We start from the raw sequence: 24625 nt of genomic DNA, 5'->3' as shown, positions 1-24625 counted from the left end.
GCCTTCCAAAGGCCAGCCCCATTCTCTTGCATAGAAGGATTGAACCATTTCACTGATAGAGGTTCATGGCCTGGTTATCTCGCCCAAAGTGGGAGGAGCTCATCAGAGGACGATGTGAGGCTGCTGCAGAAAGATTCAATAGAAGGACCTAGCTTTACTGATGTCACAAACTGATTGGCTAAGGCAGTCTACCAGGCCGCGCACACTGAGCCTCATTCTGACCATGCCGGTTTCCTGGCGTCAGAGACGTCCAGATACCGGTAAATGTTGGTACTGTTTCCGGGCCGGGATTACGGGTACCGGAGTGATAGAGTAAATCCCCATTCATGGAATCCTATAGGACTCCATGAGGGGATTTGCCGTCATTACCGGCAATGCTGGTGCCGGCAATGAGTGCTTTTTTTGCCGGTAGGGTGCCTGGCTTACCCAGGTGCCCCACCGGCAAACCCGTAGTCGACCGGTCCGGTAAAGTGCCAGTATTCGCAAATACTAGTACTTTTTTACCGGACCAGCCGACATAAAATGAGGCCCACTGTTTCCACAAATGAAGTTTGCATAGCGAGAAAATGTGTAGGATTTCTTATGTATGTTCTAAGATGTGTTGTGTACATTTAACTCTCTGGTAATGTGTCGTGTTGTATTATGCTGTGTTGATGTGTTATGTCTAGCGGGTCTTCTTATAGCGTAGTTTTTGCCATGTGCCTGCCTACTGGGACCTTTATACTCTGCAAGCTAAAACGGGCAGTGTGGGTTTAGTGAGAGCCGAGAGAGCATAGCAGAGGTTACTATTTGAATGTGCAAGGCAGCCTGAGTTACAGGCGCGTGTGTGTGATCATGTTTTCGCACTGCATAATTTTCCCCACACAAGTGCAGGTGTAGAGATTTTCTTAATTCCAGTAACTTCTGAATGTGCTTGATAGTGCAGCATAAGAACACAACTGCCGCCAATGGCGGTGCTCTATTTTGCATAATGCAAAACCGCAGAACTCTGACTTGACTAAAACGCCCACAATTCGCCATGAAACAGAACTAAAAACAACTTCATGGAATTCCTTCGAGAAGTCATCAGTTTGTAACACCTCTGTATGAAGAGTTGTGTGCGGTTGTTGAGATTAAGAAACCTGTGTGTGCATATGTCTTTTACGCACATTACATAAATTTCAAGGAGGAGCTGGAGCCCTTTCTTTTTCTGGCTCCCTGTTAGCCCCCCTTTTAATGTGCAGTGTTTGGGTGTATGTGCAACGTGCAGATTTGTGGCAAGTGTGAGGGTTTGTGTGAAGTGTGAGGGTGCGCGCATAGTGTGTAGGTGTGTGTCTAATGTGAGAATATGTAGGCATTGTGAGCAGAATATGCAGGCATTGTGAGCATGTGCATGCAGTGTGAACATGCATGAGAGTTGTTATGATGTATGTGAGAAGGAAGATGTGTTGTGTGTGTGTGGAGGGGGTTTGGGTGTAGGCTTGTGTGTGTGTATTATGTGAGACAATGTGCGGTGTGAGTGCTTATACACTACTGGGCCTCATTACGTCTGTGGCGGTAAGGCAACAAAGGCGCCGGTAGTGCAACCGGCGCCGTTGTTACCATGCAGCCACATTACGAGTTCTGCTCGCGGGTGCCGCTCTGCACGCCTGGTCAGACCGAGCGTGCAGAGTGGCACCCGCGAGCTGAACAGGATGGTAGCAACGGTACCGTTATGAACGGAACCAATGCTACCATCCTTCCCATTCCCATTGAGCCCTATGGGGGCTCAAATGAGAATGGGGATGTACCGGCTCCGGGTCCCGCAAAAGGGAAATTACCGGGCCCTCCAAGGTCGGAATGGCCCAGTAATTCCCCTTTCGCGGGATCCGGTGCCGGACCCGAGTTTGGGGATAGCCATGCCCTTGTTAAGGGGATGGCTACCTCCAACCTCGTAATGAGGCCCAGTGTGAGTGGGTATACACGCTGGGGCTGATTTAAAGTGTGGAGTAAATACCATCCTGCAGGTTTCCACCTGTGGAAAAGACCTAATTTTAAAGTTGAGACTTTCCGGCTTTTCACCGGTGGAATTCCAGAAGGAAGCTGGCAGAATATCCAACAGTAGCCATGCCACCAGCAGATAATCAGTTAGTCTCCACTGCCATGTATGGGGACTGCTGGATGGTCAGCTGGTGGAACAACCAACCCTCCACACATAGGGTTTTCAGTCTCTCCACCAGACTCATTTCTCTGCCCCTTTGTCTCGGGAGGGGATAGCTTAGCGGCACGTGATCACCTTGGAAGCAAGACGGCACGGAGTAACACAGGTTCGATCCCCGGGTCCGCGGTTTCCTGTAACAGCTCCTCGAGAGGCCCCTGGGCTGTGTGAGCGCTTTATAAAAGGAAATAAATAAATAATGAAAGAAATGCGTTTCTGAGATGGCCGCGGGCTCACCCAGTGAATGGCAGAGAAACTCGAGGATTAGTGTGCTTGCTCCTAGATAACCATGTGAGTGGGGCATAGTCCTTGGCCACAGGGAATTTGCACCCTGTTAAATAATATTTAAGGGCCCTATGGCCCATCTGATGGCTCGACATTTGAGTTCAAAGTCCGGGAGATGGGGGTTTCTGCTTAGGAAAAGGATCAGTTGCTCTGCACTACACAGACATGGGTTGGTACTACCCCAATCCCACTGGAGGACCTTCTTACTAGGGGGGGGGATGACAATGTGATTCTGTCAACGACCTTTAGGCCTCATCTAGGCCCCATGAAGTTCAAAGGGAAAATGGTCAATTGAAATAGGCCCATAGGGATAACAAAGACTGTTTTCTTTCATTCTTTGAGGTCAAAGGGATCTGTTGGTATCCTTTTGTCAAATCCAGGGTGGAAATGTACTTTGCCAGCACAATCCTCTTGATCAACTCATCTATTTTTGTCATGGGGTGGCGCCAAATTGAGAGATTTTGCTGACTTCCGGAGGTCTATACAAAACCGCCAACTCCCATTAGGCTTAGGTACGAGGACAACGGGGAAGGACCAGCGGGTCTGAGAGGGCTCTAAAATTCCCAGGTCCAACATCTTTTTCAACTCATAGGGCCTCATTACGACCCGGGCGGTAAGGGATTACCGGCACCGGTAAGGGCACCGGTAATTCCTTACCACCTATTCCGAGGTCCCTTTGCGGGTCCTCACTTAACGGCTGGTAAAACCAGCCGTTAAGGATGGGACCTGCAAAGGGACTTTAGAGGTAATAACGGTACCGCAATTTGTGGTACCTTTATTACTGCCTTCCCCATTCCCATTGAGCCCTATGGGGGCTAAAATGGGAATGGGGAAGGGCCATGGTGAATGGGGAATTACCGCCCCCGCCAACCTTGGAATGGGGCGGTAATTGCTCCATTCACCATGGCGGAATCGGTAAGGTTTTGGAGGCAACCATGGCGCTAATAGCGCCGTGGTTACCTCCAGGGTCGTAATGAGGCCCATAATCTACTGCCTTCCAATGAGCCGGCCTATACTATACAAATACATTTCCACTGAATCATTGGAGGCCAGAGCCGGCTTGCCGAACAATCGCAGCAATGATAATGTAATGTGCCCTTGATGTTACATTCACAGACAATGTTCAGGTTTCTTAAAGCGGCAGTAGTTCTAGATTCTACTGTGGGTAGAAAAGTCGTACATGAAGGAATCGTCCCCATCCGCTTCTCGATATAAACTGCCTCTCTGTGCCCAGAGCTAAGCAGGGAACTGATTTAAATAATTTAACCTGTTTGTTAGTAATCCACCACATGTGAGCTAAGAAGGCAAAGAAGTTGTAGGGGGGCTCGAAGAAGAAACGTCTGCAAACTGGTAGACAGTGGGGCCCTGGAATTGTGAGTTTAGGACAAGGGTGTACCAGTGACAAGCGAGAAAATGGCCCTGGCTTGATTGGTGGTGCCATCAACAGATGTCTGCCAGCTTGCTATTCCATATGTGGCGTGCTCATCAGTCTAGTGTGGGTAGTTGAGCCTGATCCTTATGTCCTGGTGGGACATGTAGATCACTCTTGGAAAGGAAGAAAGGAATACCTTTTTATTCTGGTGCCACCATCCTGCAATGATCCAAATGGGAAAAGTCAGTAACACACCACTTATAAAGGAGTGTTGCCAAAGGGTTAAAATAGTGTACTATGACATCACACCAAGAGCAACAGGATAGCTATGTGCTCCTGTCCCTCATGATCCCTAGTAATGTTGCCCGGGTCGGCAAACTGATTATCTCCAGGGACCCACTCAGGCTGGTGCTGGTAACATGAATATCACCTTGTCTGAATTTGACATTGTGATCCCCTTGGAGCCGGGGCGAAGAGTGAAAGTAGGATTGTAGGGACGAGGAAACTAACAGATAATTATATGAGCCTGGTAGAATTTCCCCAAAATGTGTTCGCTTTCACTGGAACTATCTTGCAGAAAATTCACCATGCAATGCTGTCACAGGAGCCTGCGCAGTTGAAAGAGTATGCCATTGTTGAGGCCAAAGCGTTATTGGTGCAGTATACAGCACTATGTGAGAAGTCTATAGGTGATGCTGTTGTGCATTAGTTGGATTCTTGTCTACTTCCCTTTATCACCCGTTAGTTCCCCCTATATAGCTGCCATTATAACATTGGTTTTGCCATTGTATACTTCGTTAGCTTTGAATTTGGTGGTCATTGTGATGCTCTGGAGACTATTTGCTCTACTTTAATGGAGGGATGAAAACATTGGGTGAAACTGGTTCCCAGAGAAAGAAAAAGAGTGGGATGCTGGGAGCCAGAGCTACTACCAGGCCAAGCCCTTGGTCACATAGATATTAGCACGCTGTAGGACATTGGGAATGCATTGGTTAAAGGGATTAAATGTACCTCTGCGGTCTTATAATGGATTCTTCTGCAAGATGAACTAATGCATCCTTTTGCGTTCATCCACACAGAGTCTACGGAACCAAGACTGCAGCAATCCTACAGAAGGTGCTGCCCCACCTAACCCCACCATGTACCAGCAGGCAAAGGTGCCCCGGAAAATTATCAGAGATGGTGCATCGAGAGAGGCGAAATGGGAGCTCCAGTTCAAACCAATTTGACCTTAATCATGGGACTCAAGACCACTCTTCCAATTCCCTCCTCAGAGAAACCTCTCCGAGCTCCCTTATGCAATACCACAGGGGCTACACAGGTGTACCTCCCAGAGGCACATGTCAGAGATAGGGTTCTGTAAAAGTACCTCACTTCTTTGCCCGAGATTTAGTACGCCAGTACCTGGAGGGAGTAGGACCAGGAACCACGCTAAACTAAGGAGCAGCCACCCTGCCTCTCGAAATGGGGTGGACAAGGCTCAATGTGGAATGCGAGCACACTATTGGTCAGCACACTCCACCCCTGGTCTCAGGACATGCCCTTGCTGCCCTTGGATTGGACACGCTTAATACCGGAGATCAGTCTCTAATAGCGGAACCGGGATTCGAACCTGTGTTGCTCTGCGTTGTCTTGCTTCCAAGACAAACCCGTCGCCGCTGAGCTATCCTCCCAGGCCCATATAGTAGAACATGAGCATGTGGGGGTGGGCTGGTGAAGAGCATCACTAGGGTGTCCCATGATCAGACACCTTTGCTCTTGTAGTATCTTATAACAAACCTTTCAGACAGATTGGTGAGTGGCTCAGACAAAAGGGGGCTGTGTAGATCTGAACAAGGTGGGCACAGTACAGTTGCAGCCCGCACAGACAGATTATCCTAATCTAAGTCTACTGGATCGTATACAGTCCCTACCAGTCTCCAAGAAAAGGCGCATATTATTTTGCCTCTTTCGAAGTGGTGCACAAGGGCTATGCCCCATCAGTTCTTATGTTCAACCTTTACGTCTTACCATTGGCTGGCATCAATTGCTCCGCTGGCTTCAGATGTACATGCATGCCGATGGCTCAGTGATCATACTCAGCCTGGGCCGGGAGCACTGTCAAGAAGATTAATTTCTTTCCTCCTGGTTTAGTCAATAGACTCCTCAATGTGTGTGTACCGGGTGAAACTGAGATCGTGCGACTCGGGGATGCGCTACACTGCTGGAGCAAAGGACCTTGTCCCCTGCCCTTGACACCCACCTCAATCCAGACAGATAGTCAAAAGACTTGTTATGTTTCCTACACCATTGCCCGTTCCTTCATTTACCAACGCAAATTTCCTGTCTCTTCTTTTGAGAACGATTCAATTTGGTAAACACCTCAATCTCCCCTCGCTTTGACTGTGGCAATAGTTTCTCTGGGTATCCTCCCATGACAAATCCAACACAAACAGCTTTTCCAAAATGCTGCAGCAGACCTTCTACTCTACCCGACCATGAGGACTGCATCACAACAGGCCTAGCTTCTCTACACTGCCTGTCTATTAAAAAAAGATCTGAAGTAAATGTAGTAAGCATTGTCCACAAAGCCCTTCAGGGCCTAGGCTAGGGATTACAAACTTTGGCTGTGCAGATGTGTTGGACTACAATGACCATCAGCCCTAGTCAGCATAGTCAATGGTAAGGGATCATGGGAGTCATAGTTCAAAACAATCGGAGAGGCACAGGTTGCAGACCCCTGGTCTATGGCCTAAATTACCCACCGCCAAACGTCCTATCCAGTGGAACTTTCAGACAAATATACCCATCTGGTGCCAGCTCCTCCCTTTCCCTCAAATCAATATCAAACATAATAAGACAGAGCCTTTTACTCCCTCTAGGTTTTGGAATTCCTCTAATCAACAGGAGTGTTTCTACCTCAAATTCAGGAAGGATGGGAAGCGGAACACCTGGATTTTCTACAGCTAATCCTTCTCTTTTGGCCCTTCCTCTTACAGACATCTTGCTCAAGCACTCTGAGCCCACTTGCAGCAACTTTGAAATGTGGAAAACATATAAAAATTAATATTTTGCATCAGGAATATTCTGCAGTTTTGCTTCTTGACAGAAAAGGGCCTGGTGTAGCAACGTGCGGAAAGCAGTGGCAAAGAAGCGGTAATTCTGTTACTGCCACATTACTGCACCGTGGTTTGGAGGTAAAGTTGAGGATCTACTTCCAACATTTTGCTGGAGGTAGATACTCAACTTCACCCCCCAAAATCATTAGAATTACTGCAGTTGAATTTCGGCTGGTGATAATTCCACAAAAATCCTGATGGAGTCCGATGGATCAAACAATGGAGAATTACAGCGTGCCACCACTCAGAATCCCGTGGTAAGTTCACAGGACTGAGTGATGGAATGGTATTCGAGTTTGATAATAATTCCATGGATTTAATGCTGAATTCCTGCCAAACTCATAATGAGGCTCAGAGTTTTTTTTTGCACAGAATTTTGGTAAAACTAATGTGATAATATGTTGAACAATATTTGGCAAACATGAAATGTCTGCTAACACATGGGTCCAACCAGCACATCAAGAAAAGACTGGCCCCATTACACGTTTTGCGGTGCAGCAAAAATGTGGTGGTAATTCTGCTCCGGACAATGTTTGTGGCAGGAACGGAAATCCTGCAACTTTCAGCACACCACAAAATATAGGTTTGGCCTTGAAGTGGAGGAGTCGCCTCCAGCATGGGATACCTCCTTCACTTCAAGACCGGAATTTGGCGGTGTTACTCTGGGCAGAATCATCCTCCCGAGACGGAATCATCTCGGGAGGATAGCTCAGGGGCAACCTGCTCACCTTGGAAGCAAGACGACGCGGTGTAACACAGGTTCGATCCCCAGGTCTGCACTTAGAAACCACTGGGTGTTAAGCACGTTATAAATAACCAATTACAATTACATAGTAAATCTGCCAGATCCCAATGGAATTGCAATGCTTCGAAAAATGGGAGATTACACAACTGCTACCCCACTAGTAACCTCCTAGTAGAATCACAAGACCGAGTAGTGGTAATGGTAAACAAGTTTGGCTGTAATTCCATAAAAAAATTGCAGAATTACCACCATACTCGTAAGGAGGCACTTGGACCCTAACAAAAAATCTGAACACATGGGAACACAGTTTTTCAAGATCAATTTGTAAAAGCTGCATAGCATATCATTTGAACTGTATCAATATTGAGCAAACCATTAGCATACAAGAAGCCCAGAGGCCCACATTCCATAAATGACCAACGCAGGATCCTCAGTGGAAGCTTCCGGTTGAGACCGGAAGAAGATAAGTGGGTGTGGCTTCGTTACTTTGGGCCCTGCCTAATGCCAATGTGGCTCCTCCTTCATGCTCTGAATGCCAAATCGTGTTTGGGTTTTGGAGTGTCCTGATGGGTCTTACGGCATTTGGGAAGGGCCCAGTATATCCCTCCTAGTGGAATGGGTTGGGCAGAGAGAGACCTCTTCCTGAGGGGGCGGCCGCCATACAACCCTCTCAAACCCAGCAGATTGATTTCTGACCAGTGGTCCTAGGCAGTAATGGTGGGGCAGATGGGGAAATTGTCTTCTCAACGATTTCCCCACCCGCTGGCTGCAGTGGAATTACTTTTGGTGGCTTGTACGGGCTCATGCCAATGAACTCTCCAGGTTGGTTTTTGAATTACCATCATGTCCTACCTTTTGTTTCCTATATCAGAGCGTAGTGGCACACCGTCAACGCCTACGGCTAAATGTATCTCTTGTTGGTCACAGGCAAAGTATTGAAACAAGGCTCTGTCTGCGACAAGTCTATTATTTTTTATACCAATAACGAGATATCAAAAGGAATACTAGGCACTGTTATTTCACCGGTTCCTCCATGCCTTGAACCACATCTGTCCAGACTCACAGATCTGGAAAGGGTTAGCATGACCCTGCATCACCCCACTTCGGACTATGGCATGAGCTAGATGTATGAATGCGTACCCACTCTAATGTGAGTTGACAAAGCAGTGGTGGTAGAAGCATGCAGGTCCGCTTGTATGTCAAATGCTTCAACCATGGGATGCATGACGGTATATGAGGATGACTCACAGTGTGGATTTTTGGAACATTGCCTGGAGCATATTAAATATAGCCATCTTTAAAGAGAGTAAAATAGGAGAAGTGAAAATGATAATAAATTAATGGACGGAACTAAGGTTAAAAGAAACAAAACTTACCACACTGCGTGTGAACTTTTCTAGAGAAGTTCTACGGCCTTGCTCATTCTCAGGCTTTAAAAAAAAAAGGGGGGGAGGGAGAATACAAAAAAAGTCTTCAGCTTAGAGAAGTTTGTGGTTTTTTTAGCGACAGCAAGTCAGAAAAGCAAAAAAAGAAGCAACAAAAAAAAGAAACAAGCAAAAAAAAAAAAGCAGCCAGTGAGACTTGCGTCTGCAAACAAAATAAAATGCTCTTTTGAGAAAAAACTAGCCTCTTATTTGACTTCTGTAATGGGCAGCGGTGTAGGCCATATGGAAATATAACTAATATGGTGCAGGGTCTATCCTGTATGTATTATACTATATTTGATACGTGATCGAGGAAGGAAAAACGTTCAACACATGCAAATATGATGATGACATAGGACACAGACGGTAAAACCAGGCTTTCGTAAAATCCACATTGTAAAATTAAGAAGGGGCTCTCAGTTTTTAGTTTGTCCAATGGCTACGAGACTGCTAGATGGAAATTTCAATTGAGGTATGTATTTTGTTTTCGTCAATTATCAGCCCTGCTGCCTCCACAAACTGATCAAATATATGAAAATGTGATTAGACTCACTGCATATCTGTTTTTTCGAAAATGCTATAATTGATAATGTATAGTAAATGTGAAGTGGAGGTGGGAATCTTATGGTCCACGCTTTTTGGTGCTATTTTCCCACCTTTAGGGAGCTGTCTTTGGCATAAGAGGCACATGATTTTTTGTCAGTCTATTTGCCCAAGTTCCACAACAGAAAATGTGCTATTTAATTGCTAAATTCTGGATTCTTTTAGTATGTAGTTTGGACGACGTATTGCAGCTCTTTACACCACTACGAAATAAGACAGCAATGTGATATTGCGGGCAAAATAGATGCCCTGTTGCCAAGGTAGGTTTCATTTCAAGATAATAAGGAACCTATGTGACTCCAGATTGATGATTATTTGGTATTGAACGGTGAACATGTGAACATATACCCAATGTAATACAAGAAGACATGTTTTAAGTGGGGGCATGGTAGTCTGATAGCCGAACATCCAGGAAGAGAAAAGACAATTGACTATGCATTTGGTGTTACACTGGTTTTGATGGCCAGCACAAAGAAAGGAAATTGAACATGTTGTGAAGTCTTTTGATGTCTGAGCAAGGCAAGTCATTTACAAAGAAAGAAAGCGACTAATTGTTACCAATACCTACACCTTAGGAGCGTGGGTATACAGATGTCTTTGGAGTCTCTAACAGTTGTTCCAGCAACACAACAGCATGCAACCTGTTTTGTGGCAGGGGACTTATTTTTGGAAATTAACAATTTTTTCGCATTACAATGTTAAATATCTGCTATGAAAATGAAATTACCATGTATTTTTGTAAGAAAGACTATCAGGTAAATGGGAATTCTTCAGTTCTTGTGAGAGCTTGGGATAGTCAATTCATATTTACGTTTTGGAAACAGTTGAGCAATTCATATAAAATAAGTTTGATATATATTAAGCTTTTCAGCCACAATCGAATGGACAGACAGAGCGAAATAACAAGACCATTCAACACTTTTTTAAAGTGTTATACAAATGAATATTGAGGTCTTGTTTGAGCTGATAGCTAAGGTTGAATTGTCATATGATAATCTGTATCCTTCTGCAACGGGAGTTTCCACATTTTGTAATATTTGTGCTTGTCACCCATGAAGACTTGCAGAAGGAATTCTTTTGAGTCCTGTGATTGAGTCTAATACAAATTAGAACACTTCATCTGGAGGCAATCACTAGTTTACAAACACTTAAGAAGACACACAAGATGTTCAAACACAAACAGATATAAGCTGAAAATTACCAGTTGGGAGAAAGTGCAGTTTAGCATAACTCTACATATCCCTGCGTCAGACAAAAACTATCAATCTCAAATTTAGCATTCTTTGAAAATCTTAATGTACACCTGAAAATGGGACACCATGCTGGGATGTATTCAGTTTAGAGATAGCTGGAACACTGCTCTCATACATTCTTTAAAAAGTAGTAAATAGGGAGATACCGCATCAAAATAAGTGACTTCAGGAACATTTTAAGCTTGAAAGAAATATCCTTTAATTATATGTTCAATGAATGTACTACTGCACTGTACATTGTGGTGTTCCCAATTTTTTATGCAAAACAGTTTGAAGCCCTGCAGCATACAGATTTTGAATCTGTGCCAATGTAACCTTTATAATATCTTGTATAATATCCAGCAAATGTGTTACAGATTTGTAGTGTTCCACATCAAAAGCCTGAACCAGAAGTGAAAATTAATTCCTCCGGGATCAACGCAAATGCTGGATTTAGTGTGACTTAATGCTTCGGGATTCATGGCAAATGCCTCAGATATAGTGAATTTCTCTTGGTCTAGTTGCTCCATTTCAAACCTGGTAGTCAGTAGGCAAAACAAAAAAAAAAGCTAAAAGCTCATTTGAAAAAATACTTTGCTAAATCCCTTTGGATGCAGACACCTCATACACATGATAAACCCCTTTGGATGGATGTGCTGCATATATACACACACCTATCATAAAGGTGGCAATGCTTGTACAGTGTTTATAAGGTGATCTATTACACTGGGGACTCAAAGATCACCCTGTACAGAGCACACACCTTACCTCTCTTCCATAAGGCTATGAGGTGCCAAAATGAAGCGTCATAAAGGCTGTTTGACAATGGCAAGGTGGAATTTCTGGCATCTCTTAAAGGTTTGCAGAATCCTATAGAATGTGGGTTACAGATAATTGATACTTGTGTTGTTTCGTTTGACATAAGAATGATTGGAAAGCCACATGCTGAGACATTTCTCTGGACATTACTTGCCTGCCTAAAGTGGCAATGGGCACTGTGAAAGGACACTTTGGATTTTAATGGAGGCTTCCAAAACTACTGAACAATTAGAAGCACCAGCAGCTGGCACAGGTCGCAGAACACAGCCAGAAACATTTTATCTGGCAATAATTTGCTTCGCAAAGGATGTTTCCCCTTTTCTCTCAAAGAAGAAATACATGTAAGCATAATTCCTCTTAACACTGCGGTCTGAGTAAGAAACGTGCTCAACAAGAATAACTTTTTCCAATCAAAAGCTTTTAGGTGACAATTTTCTTTGAAAATGCTGCAGGAGCTCACCGTTTTACAGTGTATACAGGTTGTTCCAGTGAGCTGCATGAGGCACTCAAAATACGTTAGGCCTCATTCTGAGTTTGGAGGTAATTCAGTGGTAATTCTGCCAAATTGCAGCGCAAACCAGTTACTGCCACTTGGTCCTGTAGGTTTACCATGGGATTACCAGTGGTGGGAAGGTGGTGTTAGTTCCCATTTTTGGAGTCCACAGGACTCCATGGGGATTTTGCCAGAATTACCGTGAGCGGTATATAGAAAGAGCTGCATGCTGTAAAGAACTCATATTTACTCCATCCGCTATTTTCTATTTACCTCCACAAATATCACATGAGAGCCCAACCTGTAAGTATTTTTTTTTTTAAAACCTTTATTTTTAACTTTTATGTCAACACAGTACAACTACACACCCACATTAGGGTGACCTTAACTTGCGCCAAATCCCACACGTCCCGCCCCCCCCAATCCCCCGACAACCCGCTCCAAAGTTCAGTGCACATTGTGTTGCGTATTGCAACGCCCCAGTTCAATGTCTCAGTGGGGTGGAGGTATTAAGCCAGATAAACTGCCGAACATGGCCTTCTCCTCTAACTGTCGATTTCTGGAGAGGACGGGGCATCCTCTGGTTCAATCATCAGAAAGGTTTCCAGGGGGCCCCAGATGTCCGGCGGGCGGGCATGAAGGGGCAACAGTTTAATGAAGTCTGTTTCAACATCTTGGCAGTACAGAAGGAACTGTGCTTGTGCCGCCCAGAAGTATTTCTCCAGATCTGGAAGGGCTAGTCCCCCGCTCGTCACCGGAAGACATAGTGTTGAATGCACCACTCTGGCTGTTTTACCCGCCCATATTAATTCAAGAACCAAGCTTTTCAATCTTTTCAGATAAGATTGTGGCAGTAGTATGGGAATGTTCGTGAATAAGTACAGTAGTTTTGGTAGTATCACCATCTTGACTAGGGAGGCTCTTCCCCAGAGAGTCAATGGTAGAGACTTCCATCGTGCCACTTTTTCTTGCAAGGATTTGGTGACTTCTTCGTAATTGTCTCGGAACACCTCTTGATGAGTCAGTGCCAACTGAATCCCTAGGTACCAGACCTTGGATTTTTTCCATGTGAACTGAAAGTCGTCTGCAAACGCCCTGGTCGATGGGGTCAATGGGAATATGATGGATTTTGACTGGTTGATTTTTAAACCTGAGGCTGCTCCGAATTTAATGACTTCTCTCATTACTGGATTTAGATTTTCTTCGGGGTCGCGCACAAACAGCGCTATGTCATCTGCCTATAGGGATGTGATGAGCTTGTGTTGTCCTATGTTAAGTCCTCTCTGTTGCCTCAGTTCCCTGAGATTGGACGCCAAGGGCTCCATTATTAGGGCAAAAATAAGCGCCGAAAGTGGGCAACCCTGTCTTGTTCCGCGTTGTAATTCCACGGGGGCCGAATTCACTGTTCCCACAATGATGTTAGCCTGTGGATTGGTCTAGAGCAGGGACACTAGCTTGATGAATCGGGCACCCAGTCCCATCCTGGTGAGCACTGCGAACAGGACGGGCCACTCCACCGAATCAAATGCCTTCTCGGCATCGAGAAGAACCGCGACTGCCTGCTGCGCGGGATCCAGTGCTGCGATAACGCCGAACATTCTTCTGATTCCAAAGGTTGTGTTGTGGCCCGGAATGAACCCTGCCTGATCTGCCAGGACCAAGGCGGGCATTAGTGGCATCAACCTGTTCGCAAGTATCTTTGCTAGAATTTTATTGTCAAGGTTAAGCAAGGAGATGGGACGATAGGATGCGCAGTCTTCTGGAGGCTTTCCGGGTTTGTGTTAAAGGGATGATGTTAGCGGCACAGAGGGATAGGGGAAGTGTCTTCTTTTCAAGCGCCTCCTCATATACTGCCGCCAGGAGGGGGGCAAGGGTATTATCGAATGCTTTGTAAAATTCCCCCGTTAGGTCATCTGGTCCAGGTGCTTTGGAGTTCGGAAGGGTCTTGATGACTTCTATGATCTCCTCTGGCGTGATCATTTCATTGAGTGGTTCCTGTAGATGGCTCTCGACCCAGTACAGCTCTGTATCCTCGAGATACTCCAGTAGAGAATTTGAGTCACTGTTATGCTTTGTGCTGTAAAAGTCTTGGTAGAAGAGCCTGAATTCCTCAGCCATTCCTTCGTCTGTGTGAATCATCTTACCTTGTTTGAAGCAAATGCCTTCTTTAGGGGGTAGCTTGTTATCTGCTCTTATCAGGTTTGCCAGAAGGGCGCCGGGTTTTTGGCCTTCACCATACTGCCTGATTTGGTTGTTACGGGCTAGAAATTTTAATTCTCGTTCCGCTGTGGTATTAAAGATCTGAAGTTCCTCTTTCAGGGCCGCTTTAATTTTGAGGTCCCCTGTACTTATGATTTGTCGTTCCAGGTCCTTAAGGCGCCTTTCGCTGGTTGCCAGCTCACGCCTGTTGAGCTTAAGAATACCATTCTCCTTAGCGAGGCAGATCCCCCTAGTGAAACATTTCAGCGTTTCCCAGACTGTGCCGGGGGAGGAGACCGACCCTGTGTTCACTTCCAGGAACGTGGTGATTTCTTCTCTCAGCTCGGCTGCAAATACCTCATCTCGCATGGATCCGTTTTTGAAGCGCCAGAGCTGTAATGGGGATTTCGAGTTGGCTGGATTGAGATTGAGGCTTATCGGGGAGTGATCGGATAACGTTCTTGGGAGGATACAGCAAGAGTCGCTCACCAGCGGACCCCGTGCAGAGATGAAAAAGTAGTCAATCCTGGAGCCCGTGTTATGTACTGCCGAATGAAAGGTGTATTCTTGCCGCTCTCCATTAGGTGCTCTCCATGCGTCCTTCAGATCGAATGCCCTGCAAATTTCTTTTATTTGAAAACAGGCTTTGGACATGGGCTGTGGCGTAGTTCTCGATCTGTCTTTTGCCGGGTAGAGCACTGTATTCATATCGCTGCCCCAAATTATGGTTGACTGAGCCTGGACGGAGAGCTGTGTTAATACCCAGCCAATATTGTCGGGCCGTCTGTGTTCGGAGCATAGGAGTTGACAAGGGTTATACTTTGGCCAGCTACTGTGCCACTAACTAAAATGGCTCTGCCTTCGGTGTCCTTTACGGAGTGGATTAGCCGGAAGTTTGTTCTCCTATGGATAAGGATAGCGACTCCTCTGGAGTACGATGAATATGAGGAGAAGTACCTGTGGCAACCCAAGCTTCTGGCCCAGAGGTGTTCTTTCCCAGGGGGTAGATGTGTTTCTTGAAGCATGGCTACATCGATCTCGTGCCTTCTCAAGTATTGCAGGATTTTTCTGGTTTTGATCGGGATGTTACCACCTCTTATGTTCCATGTTAAAACCTTGAATGAAGCGGGTTGAAGAGTTGATTATGTCTTGTTGTATTCGCATTAGCCGGCCGTGATGAGGCCAGCCTAGGTCTCGTGTTTTTACTTGTTGCGCACTGGGTCTCTTGCCGGATGATGCAGCGGCTTCGATGTGAAAGGCTCTGTAGAGGTAGTGTGCTTGTCAGGGTGGAGGGGCACGGGTCGGGATCGGGCGTGAACAAATGGCGCGTGTCCAAACTAATAACTATAAAACTTTTCCCATAGCGCGGACAACCCCCAACTTGTCCGTCGGGATCCCCCCCAACTTGAACGTGGGAACAAATGCTGTGCTAGGGGCGCTTGGGGCTTCCCCAACGTCTCTGCCCTGCCGTGTTTACTATATTGCGCTTGTTCCGGTTGGCTCCTAGTGATTAACTGGGGTGATTGCTGGGTGCTGTTTCTTTATGGAGGATTCCTGGGGTTTCTTTCTCTCTGGGGACGGAGCTGACGAGGATGTTGATCCGCGCAACTGTTCTGGTCTAGGAACGTGTGGGCTTCTTCCGGGGAGGGAAGAAGTGGACTCTTCCATTGTGTTGTACTCTGAGCCGTGCCGGGAACAGCATTGAGTAGACCAGCTGGTTGTCTCGAAGTCTTTGCCTGACATTGGTGAAAGCTCTTCTCTGTGCTTGGACAGTAGAAGTGGATTTTGTCCCCGTCGTGGAGCAGTTCTCCCTTTTCCATGGCCAGGCGGAGAATGGCATCCCGGTCTCTGTAATTTAGTAATCTCGCAATAATGGGTCTGGACGGGGCACCAGGGGCTAGTCTGGCGGACGGAGTCCTGTGCGCTCTCTCTATCATAAACAGTTGTGAGAACGCTTCTCGGCCAAAGAGAGAGATGCAAAGTGATTCAACATAATCTTCCATCTTCGTCTGGGGTTCATGTTCTCTTACTCCAATGATTCGGATATTGTTCCGTCTGGAACGGCCTTCTAAGTTCTCGCACTTGGCCATGGTTGTGGTCATTTGGCTTTCAAGTCTGGCTACCTTGCTCGATAGGGCCGTCGTGCCGTCGTCCAGGTCGGAGACCCGCTGTTCAACCTCTGTTAATCGCTCCGTGTGGGTATCGATGCGGTGTTGCATTAGGTCTACTTTGGAGGACAGGCCGTCTATTTTACTGTTTTAGCTGCCGATGCCCACTTTTAGCTCTAAGAGAAGTTCTTTTATTTCAGACGGATTGGTCCCTGATGTTGCTTGGAGTGAGCTGCCAGGCGTGGGTTCACTCTCGTCTTGTAAGTGGGGGGCTTTCGGAGTCGTACCGTTTTCAAAAGTCAGCTTTCTCTGCAGTTTATCTGCTTTCCCCATCCTGCTTTGCTGAGTATGCGAGGTCTCCCGGTAGCGTAGGTTTACCACCGAACGGAGGCTTCGCAGAGTCCTTTGCAGGAGTTGGCAAATGCTGGCGAAAGGAGAGAGAGTTTGGATTGTTGTGACTGCTTTCTGGTGAGGTGCTTCCTGTACGTAGGCAGGACCCAGCCGCGGCCCTGGGGAATTCGAGAACTTGCACTTCGGTTGTTCAGGAGACTTAGGAGTGATGATCGTTCGATTCTTACGCGGAGTAGGTCGATGAAGGCCCTTCACCGCAAAGGGTTACGTGTGGTGGGTGATGCTTTATGTAGCAGGTTTCTGTTGTAGTCTAAGAGTCTCGCTGGAGCAAAGGCCCTGGGGGTTTTATTAGTTGCAGCTGTGGGTTGCGATGCAGCGTTCACTTGGGGGTGTGGAGTCCTGTTGCCGCGGGCCCCAGAAAGCAGCGCAGTTTGTGGTTGGGGGTCGTGGGGGCACGGTGTGTACTCTTATGCTTGCGATCTCACCCCCTTCCAAACCTCCACGCCCTGCCGCCTGTACCTCAGTCTGAGGTCCCGCCGTGGGTCTATCTCAGCTTCCACCGTCAAATCACTTCGGCCCAGGCCGCATCCAATCCCGCCGTGTCGGAGTTTCGGTGTGGTGGCTCCCCTGAAGCTCATCCCGTGCTCGGTTTACCCCCGGCGCGGGGGGTATGTTCGCGCACCGAGGGACTCCGGGGCTGTCTCTGGGTCTGATGTAGCGGATCTGCCGGTGCGGCACCGATGGCCAGTGCCCCACCACGGCGACACTTCGCCGGCCGGTTCTTGACGTGGTGGGTGCCTGGTAGGGGGGAACTTTCTGGTTTCCTCTGCACTTTGAGTCGCAAACGTCTCCTCTTGAGCTGCGATTGTTAGAACAGCCTCGGCGTCGGGGGTGCCTGGAACGGATGTTCTCCTGGGGCTGCTCGCGCACCAAGATGGCCGGCGCATGTGAAATGGCGGGCCTCAGCACCGGGTGGGTCGTTCTGGGGTGTAGAAAGGCCGATTTTCCTCCATATTCGAGGGGAGGGGAGTCGAGAGGCTTAGGAATCGGGAACCACCCTTGGTCATGTAGAACCAAGCCGGGAACAGCAGGATTCATGCAGATTAATCCTGGGCAGAGCGGGAGCTCAAGCCGTGGTGGCCATCTTGGGTGGCCCTCTAGCGTCCTCTCATCTGTAAGTGTTATTTTAAAAATAGGAGGGATTCAAAAGGCCACTTCGTTTTACAATTTGTGCCTTAACTGAGGAAACTGAAGCAGGAACTGGACCCAGTGGTAAAATACGGTCTGCTATTCCATGTTAGTGTATGCACAGGCTTTATTGACCCATGAACTCCCTACAGCACAAGGGAATCAGGCTTGAGGGGAATTAGCAGCTGGCGATGGCCTTCTGCTGACAAAGGATTCAAGCTTCTGCGGAAAAAGATTCACCAATAAAAGTTATAAAGTGATTAAAAACCATAACAGAATTAAATGTGAAAACAGTGTGCAACATATATCATAAACAGGAAAACTCAAGACAGGGCATAACTTGTGCTTTTATGGTTGTAAGGACGGCTACCGCTATGAAATGGTGATTTCTAACCACCTTGGAAAGAAGCAGACAGGGCACTCAATGTTACCCATGGCATGTGTGAGTAGGCCAACCAGTCCTGACTTTCTTCTTTGCATTCTGGAAGTTGTAGTTATGCTTTACCATTCAAAATTCAGAACTGCAAGACCCAGAATTCAAAGCAAAAGAAGGCAGTCCTGGATAACCACATCTTGCATGAATTGGGCCAAGCTGAGAGGCCTGAGTATATACTGGTGAGTCGCGCCACCAGGGTTGAAACCTATGATCTACTGGTTGTATACTGATACCACCTGCTTCAAATTTAAGAACATTTAAGGTTCAATAAAGGGTCCAAATCCGCGCCCACGTCCCTATAAAAAGGAGGGAGGGACTGCCATTTTGCAGTGGGAGTAGAATGTGTATGCGTGGGTACCGGTTACAGTTTCATACAGACTTTGTATATAAAATACTATTTTTATATTCTGAAAATGGCAGAAAATGTACCCAATAATTTGGGACGCTGTGGAGAAGCTGTTTTTAAGTTGAATAGTTAAGTGGTGATATCACCTAAAATGTATTGATAGAGAACAGTTGGGTTGAGTTAAAGTTGATTGCCGTGGTAATACATATATTTATATTCAGTGAAAAAACTTAGTTAAGACGGAGTGAAGATGATCCAATGTATCGCACAAAAATCCAGGAAATTCAGCCAATTTGGGAGGCGATGAAAATCTTAAGTCGAAGTCACCTCTGTAGAGGTCACCCGTGCGGCAATTTTGATCTCATTGTTGATGTTGATCCAAGCTGCGGTCTCATGTATGCGCTAATAGGGCGAGCAAGGGCTGGGGTCACTCAAGATCTAAGATTTTTCGTCACTTCCCACATCTGCTGAGTTTCATGGCTTTTGTTGTGATGAATTGAATCAACGTAACTATGTCTTAAGTAAAGCTTTACAGTGAATTTTAAGGGTTTTGTTTTGCTACATCTTCTCCTTCGGGCATATGGCCACTGTTCACTCTGCAGGAAATAGGATAAACGACCATGGCCCAAATCCATCTTTCTAGTAAATAACCAGATCCCCTTGGCCATGTCCACTGTCCCCGTTGCAACAATTCAATTAGGACTATGGACTGCCCCCCACTACCCATGGCCTTGGACCATGGCCAATGCCCCCCCTGCCTACAGCCGGCCTACAGCCGTGGCCCTTATCCCATTCACTAATAAATAACCAGATTCCACCAGCCTTTCACCCCTCGCCCTCTCGCTCTCCACCCTGTATACATGTATATATACATACATGCACACACACAGATATATCAAGAGAGAGAGAGATGGGGAGGGGGTATATGGGGAAAAGACAAGAGCCGAGGGATTGGGGAAGGGGAAGGGATATAGGAGGAAACCCAAATTATAAGAAAGACCTATACATGTACATGCATAATATATATGTATGAAGAATAATGGATTTGATCCAATTCATATATGCCACAGTGTCACCCAGTTGCCCTTATTGGAAGTTTACCCCAAGTTCAGAGCCACATGAGCAAAGCATTGTGGGTATGCAAATCCTTTTGCTCCACAAAGCCGCTGGATGGAATTGGACCAGGTATTAAACTACTTGGGCATAAAGCGTTTACTCGATTTCTGGGAGGGGTTTGGGGTTGTTGCGTATGGAAGTTTTTAAAATATTTGAAGGAGAAGGGGGTGCACCCTTCTCCCAAAATTATTGCTATATCTCGCATGGTGCATTGCAGCAGAGAGGCTGACAGGATTTTCAGAAATGAAAAAGCAGCCATTTTTCCCCAATATTCTTCTGCTAATAACTTTTGACTTGCTGGATGGATTTGGATGACATTTCCAAAACTTAAGGTTTGTCACGAACTTCAGGTTTTGGGAACAATATGTTATAAATTGTATCCTCAAAAAATGAAACTGTTATTAAGAATGGTGTGAATAGTTGATAGTGGCAGTGGAATGCATAGTGGCCACGGCCAAAGGTCGTGGCCACCTAGTGGGTCCAAAAGAAACATATTGGGGGAACATGTACATTGGACATGGCCGAAGGCCATGACTAGTTGCCCGGTAGTGTTTTAAAATATACATTGGGCATGGCCAAAGGCTGTGCTCAATGGCCAGGGCCAAAGGCCTTGTCCAGTGGGCCCAAAAGACTTGCATAGTAGCCACGGCCGCCTAGTGAGTGTAAAAGAAACATATTTGGGGAACATGTATAGTGGACACGGCCGAAGACCATCCATGACTAGTGGCCCGGTAGTGTTTGAAAACATATAGGGCCTCATCACAAGTTGGGCGGTAACGCCGGCGGTATTACCGCTGGCGCTATTAGCCCTACCGCCAAACCCCCCTGCGCTATTAGCGCCAGATCACAGGTTTGGCGGAACGGTTAGTGCCCATTCCCCATTGGGCCCATTTGGGGATTCCTCATTCCCCATTGGGCCCAATGGGGAAAATTTGCGCTATTACCGCCGGTGGATTTCCCACCAGCGGTAATAGCACCGAAAATCAGCAATTTTGCAGCGGATTTCCCCCCAGCTCAGAGCTGGGGGGAAATCCGCCAAGGCTATGATCTGGCAGACCCTTAAATGCGGCTTTAATAGTGCTACTGCCACATTTAAGGGTTATCGCCAAACTCGTGATGAGGCCCACAGTGTGCACAGCCAAAGGCTGTTCTCTATGGCCTAGGGCTAGGCCAAAGGTTCTGTCTAGTGGGCCCAAAAGACATGCATGGTAGCCACGTCCACCTAGTGGGTGTGAAAGAAACATACTGGGGGAACATTTACAGTGGTCACAGCCAAAGGCTATGGCTAGTGGGCCATAAAAAACGATGGTATAGCAAAACCCTTGAAATTCACTGAAAAAACCTTTGTTAAAGTGCAGTTAAGTTGACTAGATTTAACTGAACCAAATCCTTGAAATTCAGTGTATGTGGAAAGTCATGACCAGCTTAACTGGGCACACTCTCGTTGCAAAGCCCATGCACACATACATATTATAATAGAAGGGAGTCACAATGACATAGAAAATGGCATCATGGGGGACATCAACGGGAACGCGCCGAGTTAAGCTGGTCATGACTTCCCACATTCGCTGAATTTCAACCGTTTTGTTGCATTAAATCTGATCAACTTAACTATACTTTAACTAAAGTTTTTTCATTAAATATATATGTATATTTGTGTTTTTTTACGCCAGCATCTTTTTAACACACCCCAACTACATACTATTTAGAATGAGTTGGTGAGTCAACATGGACCCAGTTGAATATTAGAATGACGTGTACACTACAAAGCCACAAAATTAGACAACATTGAAACCATTACAAACATGTTGAAATGCCTGTGGTGATGCGATAAATTGGTCCCAAGGTAACATGACACAAAAGTCCTCTAGGCCCAGCAGTGGATCTGTGCTTTGTACTGATTTATTGTTAATGTGTGTGGTGCCACCAGCAGTAGACAGAATGCTTCCTTTCTGGTCTGATCTGTGATGGGGCAGGCCCTGATCAGTAGAGGTTGCATCTTTCAAAGGTGTGTGGGGCCGGATGATGAAAACTTGCTATAGCGGCGTGAATCTGAGAGCTAAAGTCCACCCCAACCCTGAATTGTGCATAGCCCCCCACAGTATATTATGACATCAGATTCACTAGCAAAGGAACGAAGCCAGATGGTTTTGGGCCCTTGTGGGGCAAATGTCTAATTGGAAAGGTTGGATACCAAGAGATTGCCCAACAGGTCTTTACCCCTGAACATTCTGGAGGGCTGTATTTGTATTTATGTATTTTTGTATTTATGTATTTATAGAGCACATATTACAGGGGGAACTGGGCACAAATGCATCGGGGCGCAGATAGAATTTCATTATTTTGATGAGGATTTAAAGGTTTCTTTGATCTAGCTAGGAATTCTCATTAAAACTGATGAGTTTTTAAAGGATTTCGAAATCTAAATTAAGATTGCCTTTCACCAAGGGATTGCGGAAGGGAATTCCAGACACAAGGACCCAAAAAGGAAAACCGTCGGTCTCCCCACGTGGAATGTCCTGGAGGCTGGAGCCGAGTCATGACCAACAATTGACTCTCTCCAAGCCACTGTGGGCCGTAGACACTGATCTTAGAGAAATAAGAAATAAATTCTGGTGATTTGCCGTCAGCAATGGAGTCTAGAACGCTGCTCCTTAAGAGCAAAACCCACTCAATGTTTACAATAGCCACGACAAATTAACTTTGAAAGCGTGAATCTAAAAGTATGATCCCAACATTATTTAGGAAGTATAAATTAGAGTGGAATTTAGTATTTAAGCAAAACAGGTGTCATAAGGAAAGGGATCAGGTTTCATTTTCATCACAAAACAGAGAAACAATGGGACAACACCAACAAATTAAATTCACTGCTTTCTTTCCATATTTCTGATTTATTTATTTAACAAATAGATAATTGTACTTATTGCATTTAACATCAACTCACAGTGCTTACAATTCCCGGCAAAAGCCAGCCAGCAAAAGTAATGCAATGAATGGAAACACTGATTATGATTCCTGTCTCCGTCACATTCATGTTCGATGTAGTGTAGGAAATGCCAAACATGGTAACCATCTCCTCCAATAAGAATGCGCACACTACGATCATTGCAGATATGCTTATGTCACAGTGTCACAGCATGGCAGGCTAACAACATAACACCACAAGAAAGTACAACGCCAGCACCAGCCATGCAACACCAACCAAACCAACGATAAGAGCGCATCCAAGCTTTTATTGAAACATGCACAAAGAAATTCAAATATTTAAATATAATCGACTCATTTTGCATTACTGGAATACTGTTGAAGGTTGGCCTTTGTTCAAATGGAGAAAAAACATCAGGCAGCAGGTGTTATAATGGAGATGCCAAATATGATTAGTTAAAGGGACTAGCCTTCATGATCATTTATTTAATTGGGTTTTTATAACGCACTTAATACCATACCTGAGTTTGTCAAAGCACAGATCCGGGATACCTTAGTTTGGTTTCAAAGCATGGATCCGGGATTCAAACCTCTGTTGCTCTGCGTGGTCTTGCTTTCAAGACAAGCGTGTTGCCCCTGTGCTATCCTCCGTTCACAATGGTCATTGTTCAATTGTTGGGTGTTTTTCTTCTGGTGCTAGGAGGATCTTTATTAGTCGAAGGTAGTTGCGTCACTGCTTTAGTCCACTTTCTTTCGGGATGCATACAAAGTGGAAAGCTAACATGTAACTGCTCCCTAGGCACAATCCATTTTTTAAAAAGAATTTTGGAAGCTAATCTTGTAGCTTTAGATAATTAAAAATATTCTGTATTACTTATGGAACACATTTATTGATTCTCTAGCGCCAGGATCAAGCGGAATTTACTACAAACTGCAGCTAGTGGTAAAGTAAAGTGATAAATAGCTATGATTCTAGCAGCATGCGTGCGCCCTTAAAATGTTGTTATAAGAAAACGATACAATTCTAGTTCTCTTTATCCTTACCTGCATCATTAAGAATAATCAACTGTTTGATGATGTCTAGTTACTTTTCAATCATTCCCTAGATAGCTGATTTAAAGGGGAAATCTTGAGTAAAGAAATAATTCTAGTTATCTCTACTTGCGCGTGCCTCGTCAATAGACACCAGACATAAGGATTCCAGCATTTCCCTTTGTTTGATGATGCCCGGTTAGGTATTGAGAGTTATTGGGATGCGACTTGGGAGATAGCCACTTTAGAATTAACAAACACAGCTATTAAACAATATAAGTATCCAAAGCTGGTGTTCTCAACTTGCTCACTAAAATGAGAAAAATATACATTTGGATATAATGAGCACTTAATCAAAGGAAATGAGACAAGTGCCCTGGGAGCACATACAATGGAATTTCAAATCACTGACATTAACCTGGATATGTCCATTAGATGATTTTAAAATAAAATCACAAAAGTGTACAATTCTAGGTTTTATGTTTTCTTTCTAATAGTAACATTGCTGAATTGTGTGCATTATATTTGCACATAAATATATATCTCTTTTTGCACCACTTGTGCAAATCTCCTGTAAAGTTGGGGAAGTGTTTCGTGTAAGTTAGGGAGATAAATATTGATATAGTCCTTAACATGCTGCAATAGACCACTGCTAGATTAAACAGGTTGTGCATATC

At 45.5% G+C, this 24625-nt stretch overlaps 1 protein-coding gene across 4 annotated transcripts in view; it reads right to left on the bottom strand.

Moving 5' to 3' along the window:
- The window catches only part of RGS6 (regulator of G protein signaling 6), a 1543034-nt gene that overhangs the window by 14156 nt on the left and 1504253 nt on the right, over window positions 1–24625 (bottom strand). For 3 of the 4 annotated variants that reach the window (XM_069638605.1, XM_069638607.1, XM_069638609.1), the window contains one exon: window positions 9053–9106. The exons of the other annotated variant lie outside the window; for it this stretch is intronic. In XM_069638605.1, the coding sequence (XP_069494706.1) occupies window positions 9053–9106 (54 nt within the window). The remainder of the gene's footprint in view (window positions 1–9052; window positions 9107–24625) is intronic. 4 annotated transcript variants of the gene reach the window in all.

Source organism: Ambystoma mexicanum, chromosome 14, assembly GCF_040938575.1.
Source record: "Ambystoma mexicanum isolate Mex_15411 chromosome 14, UKY_AmexF1_1, whole genome shotgun sequence".
NCBI lineage: Eukaryota > Metazoa > Chordata > Amphibia > Caudata > Ambystomatidae > Ambystoma > Ambystoma mexicanum.
This window is presented reverse-complemented; position numbering and strand designations above follow the sequence as displayed.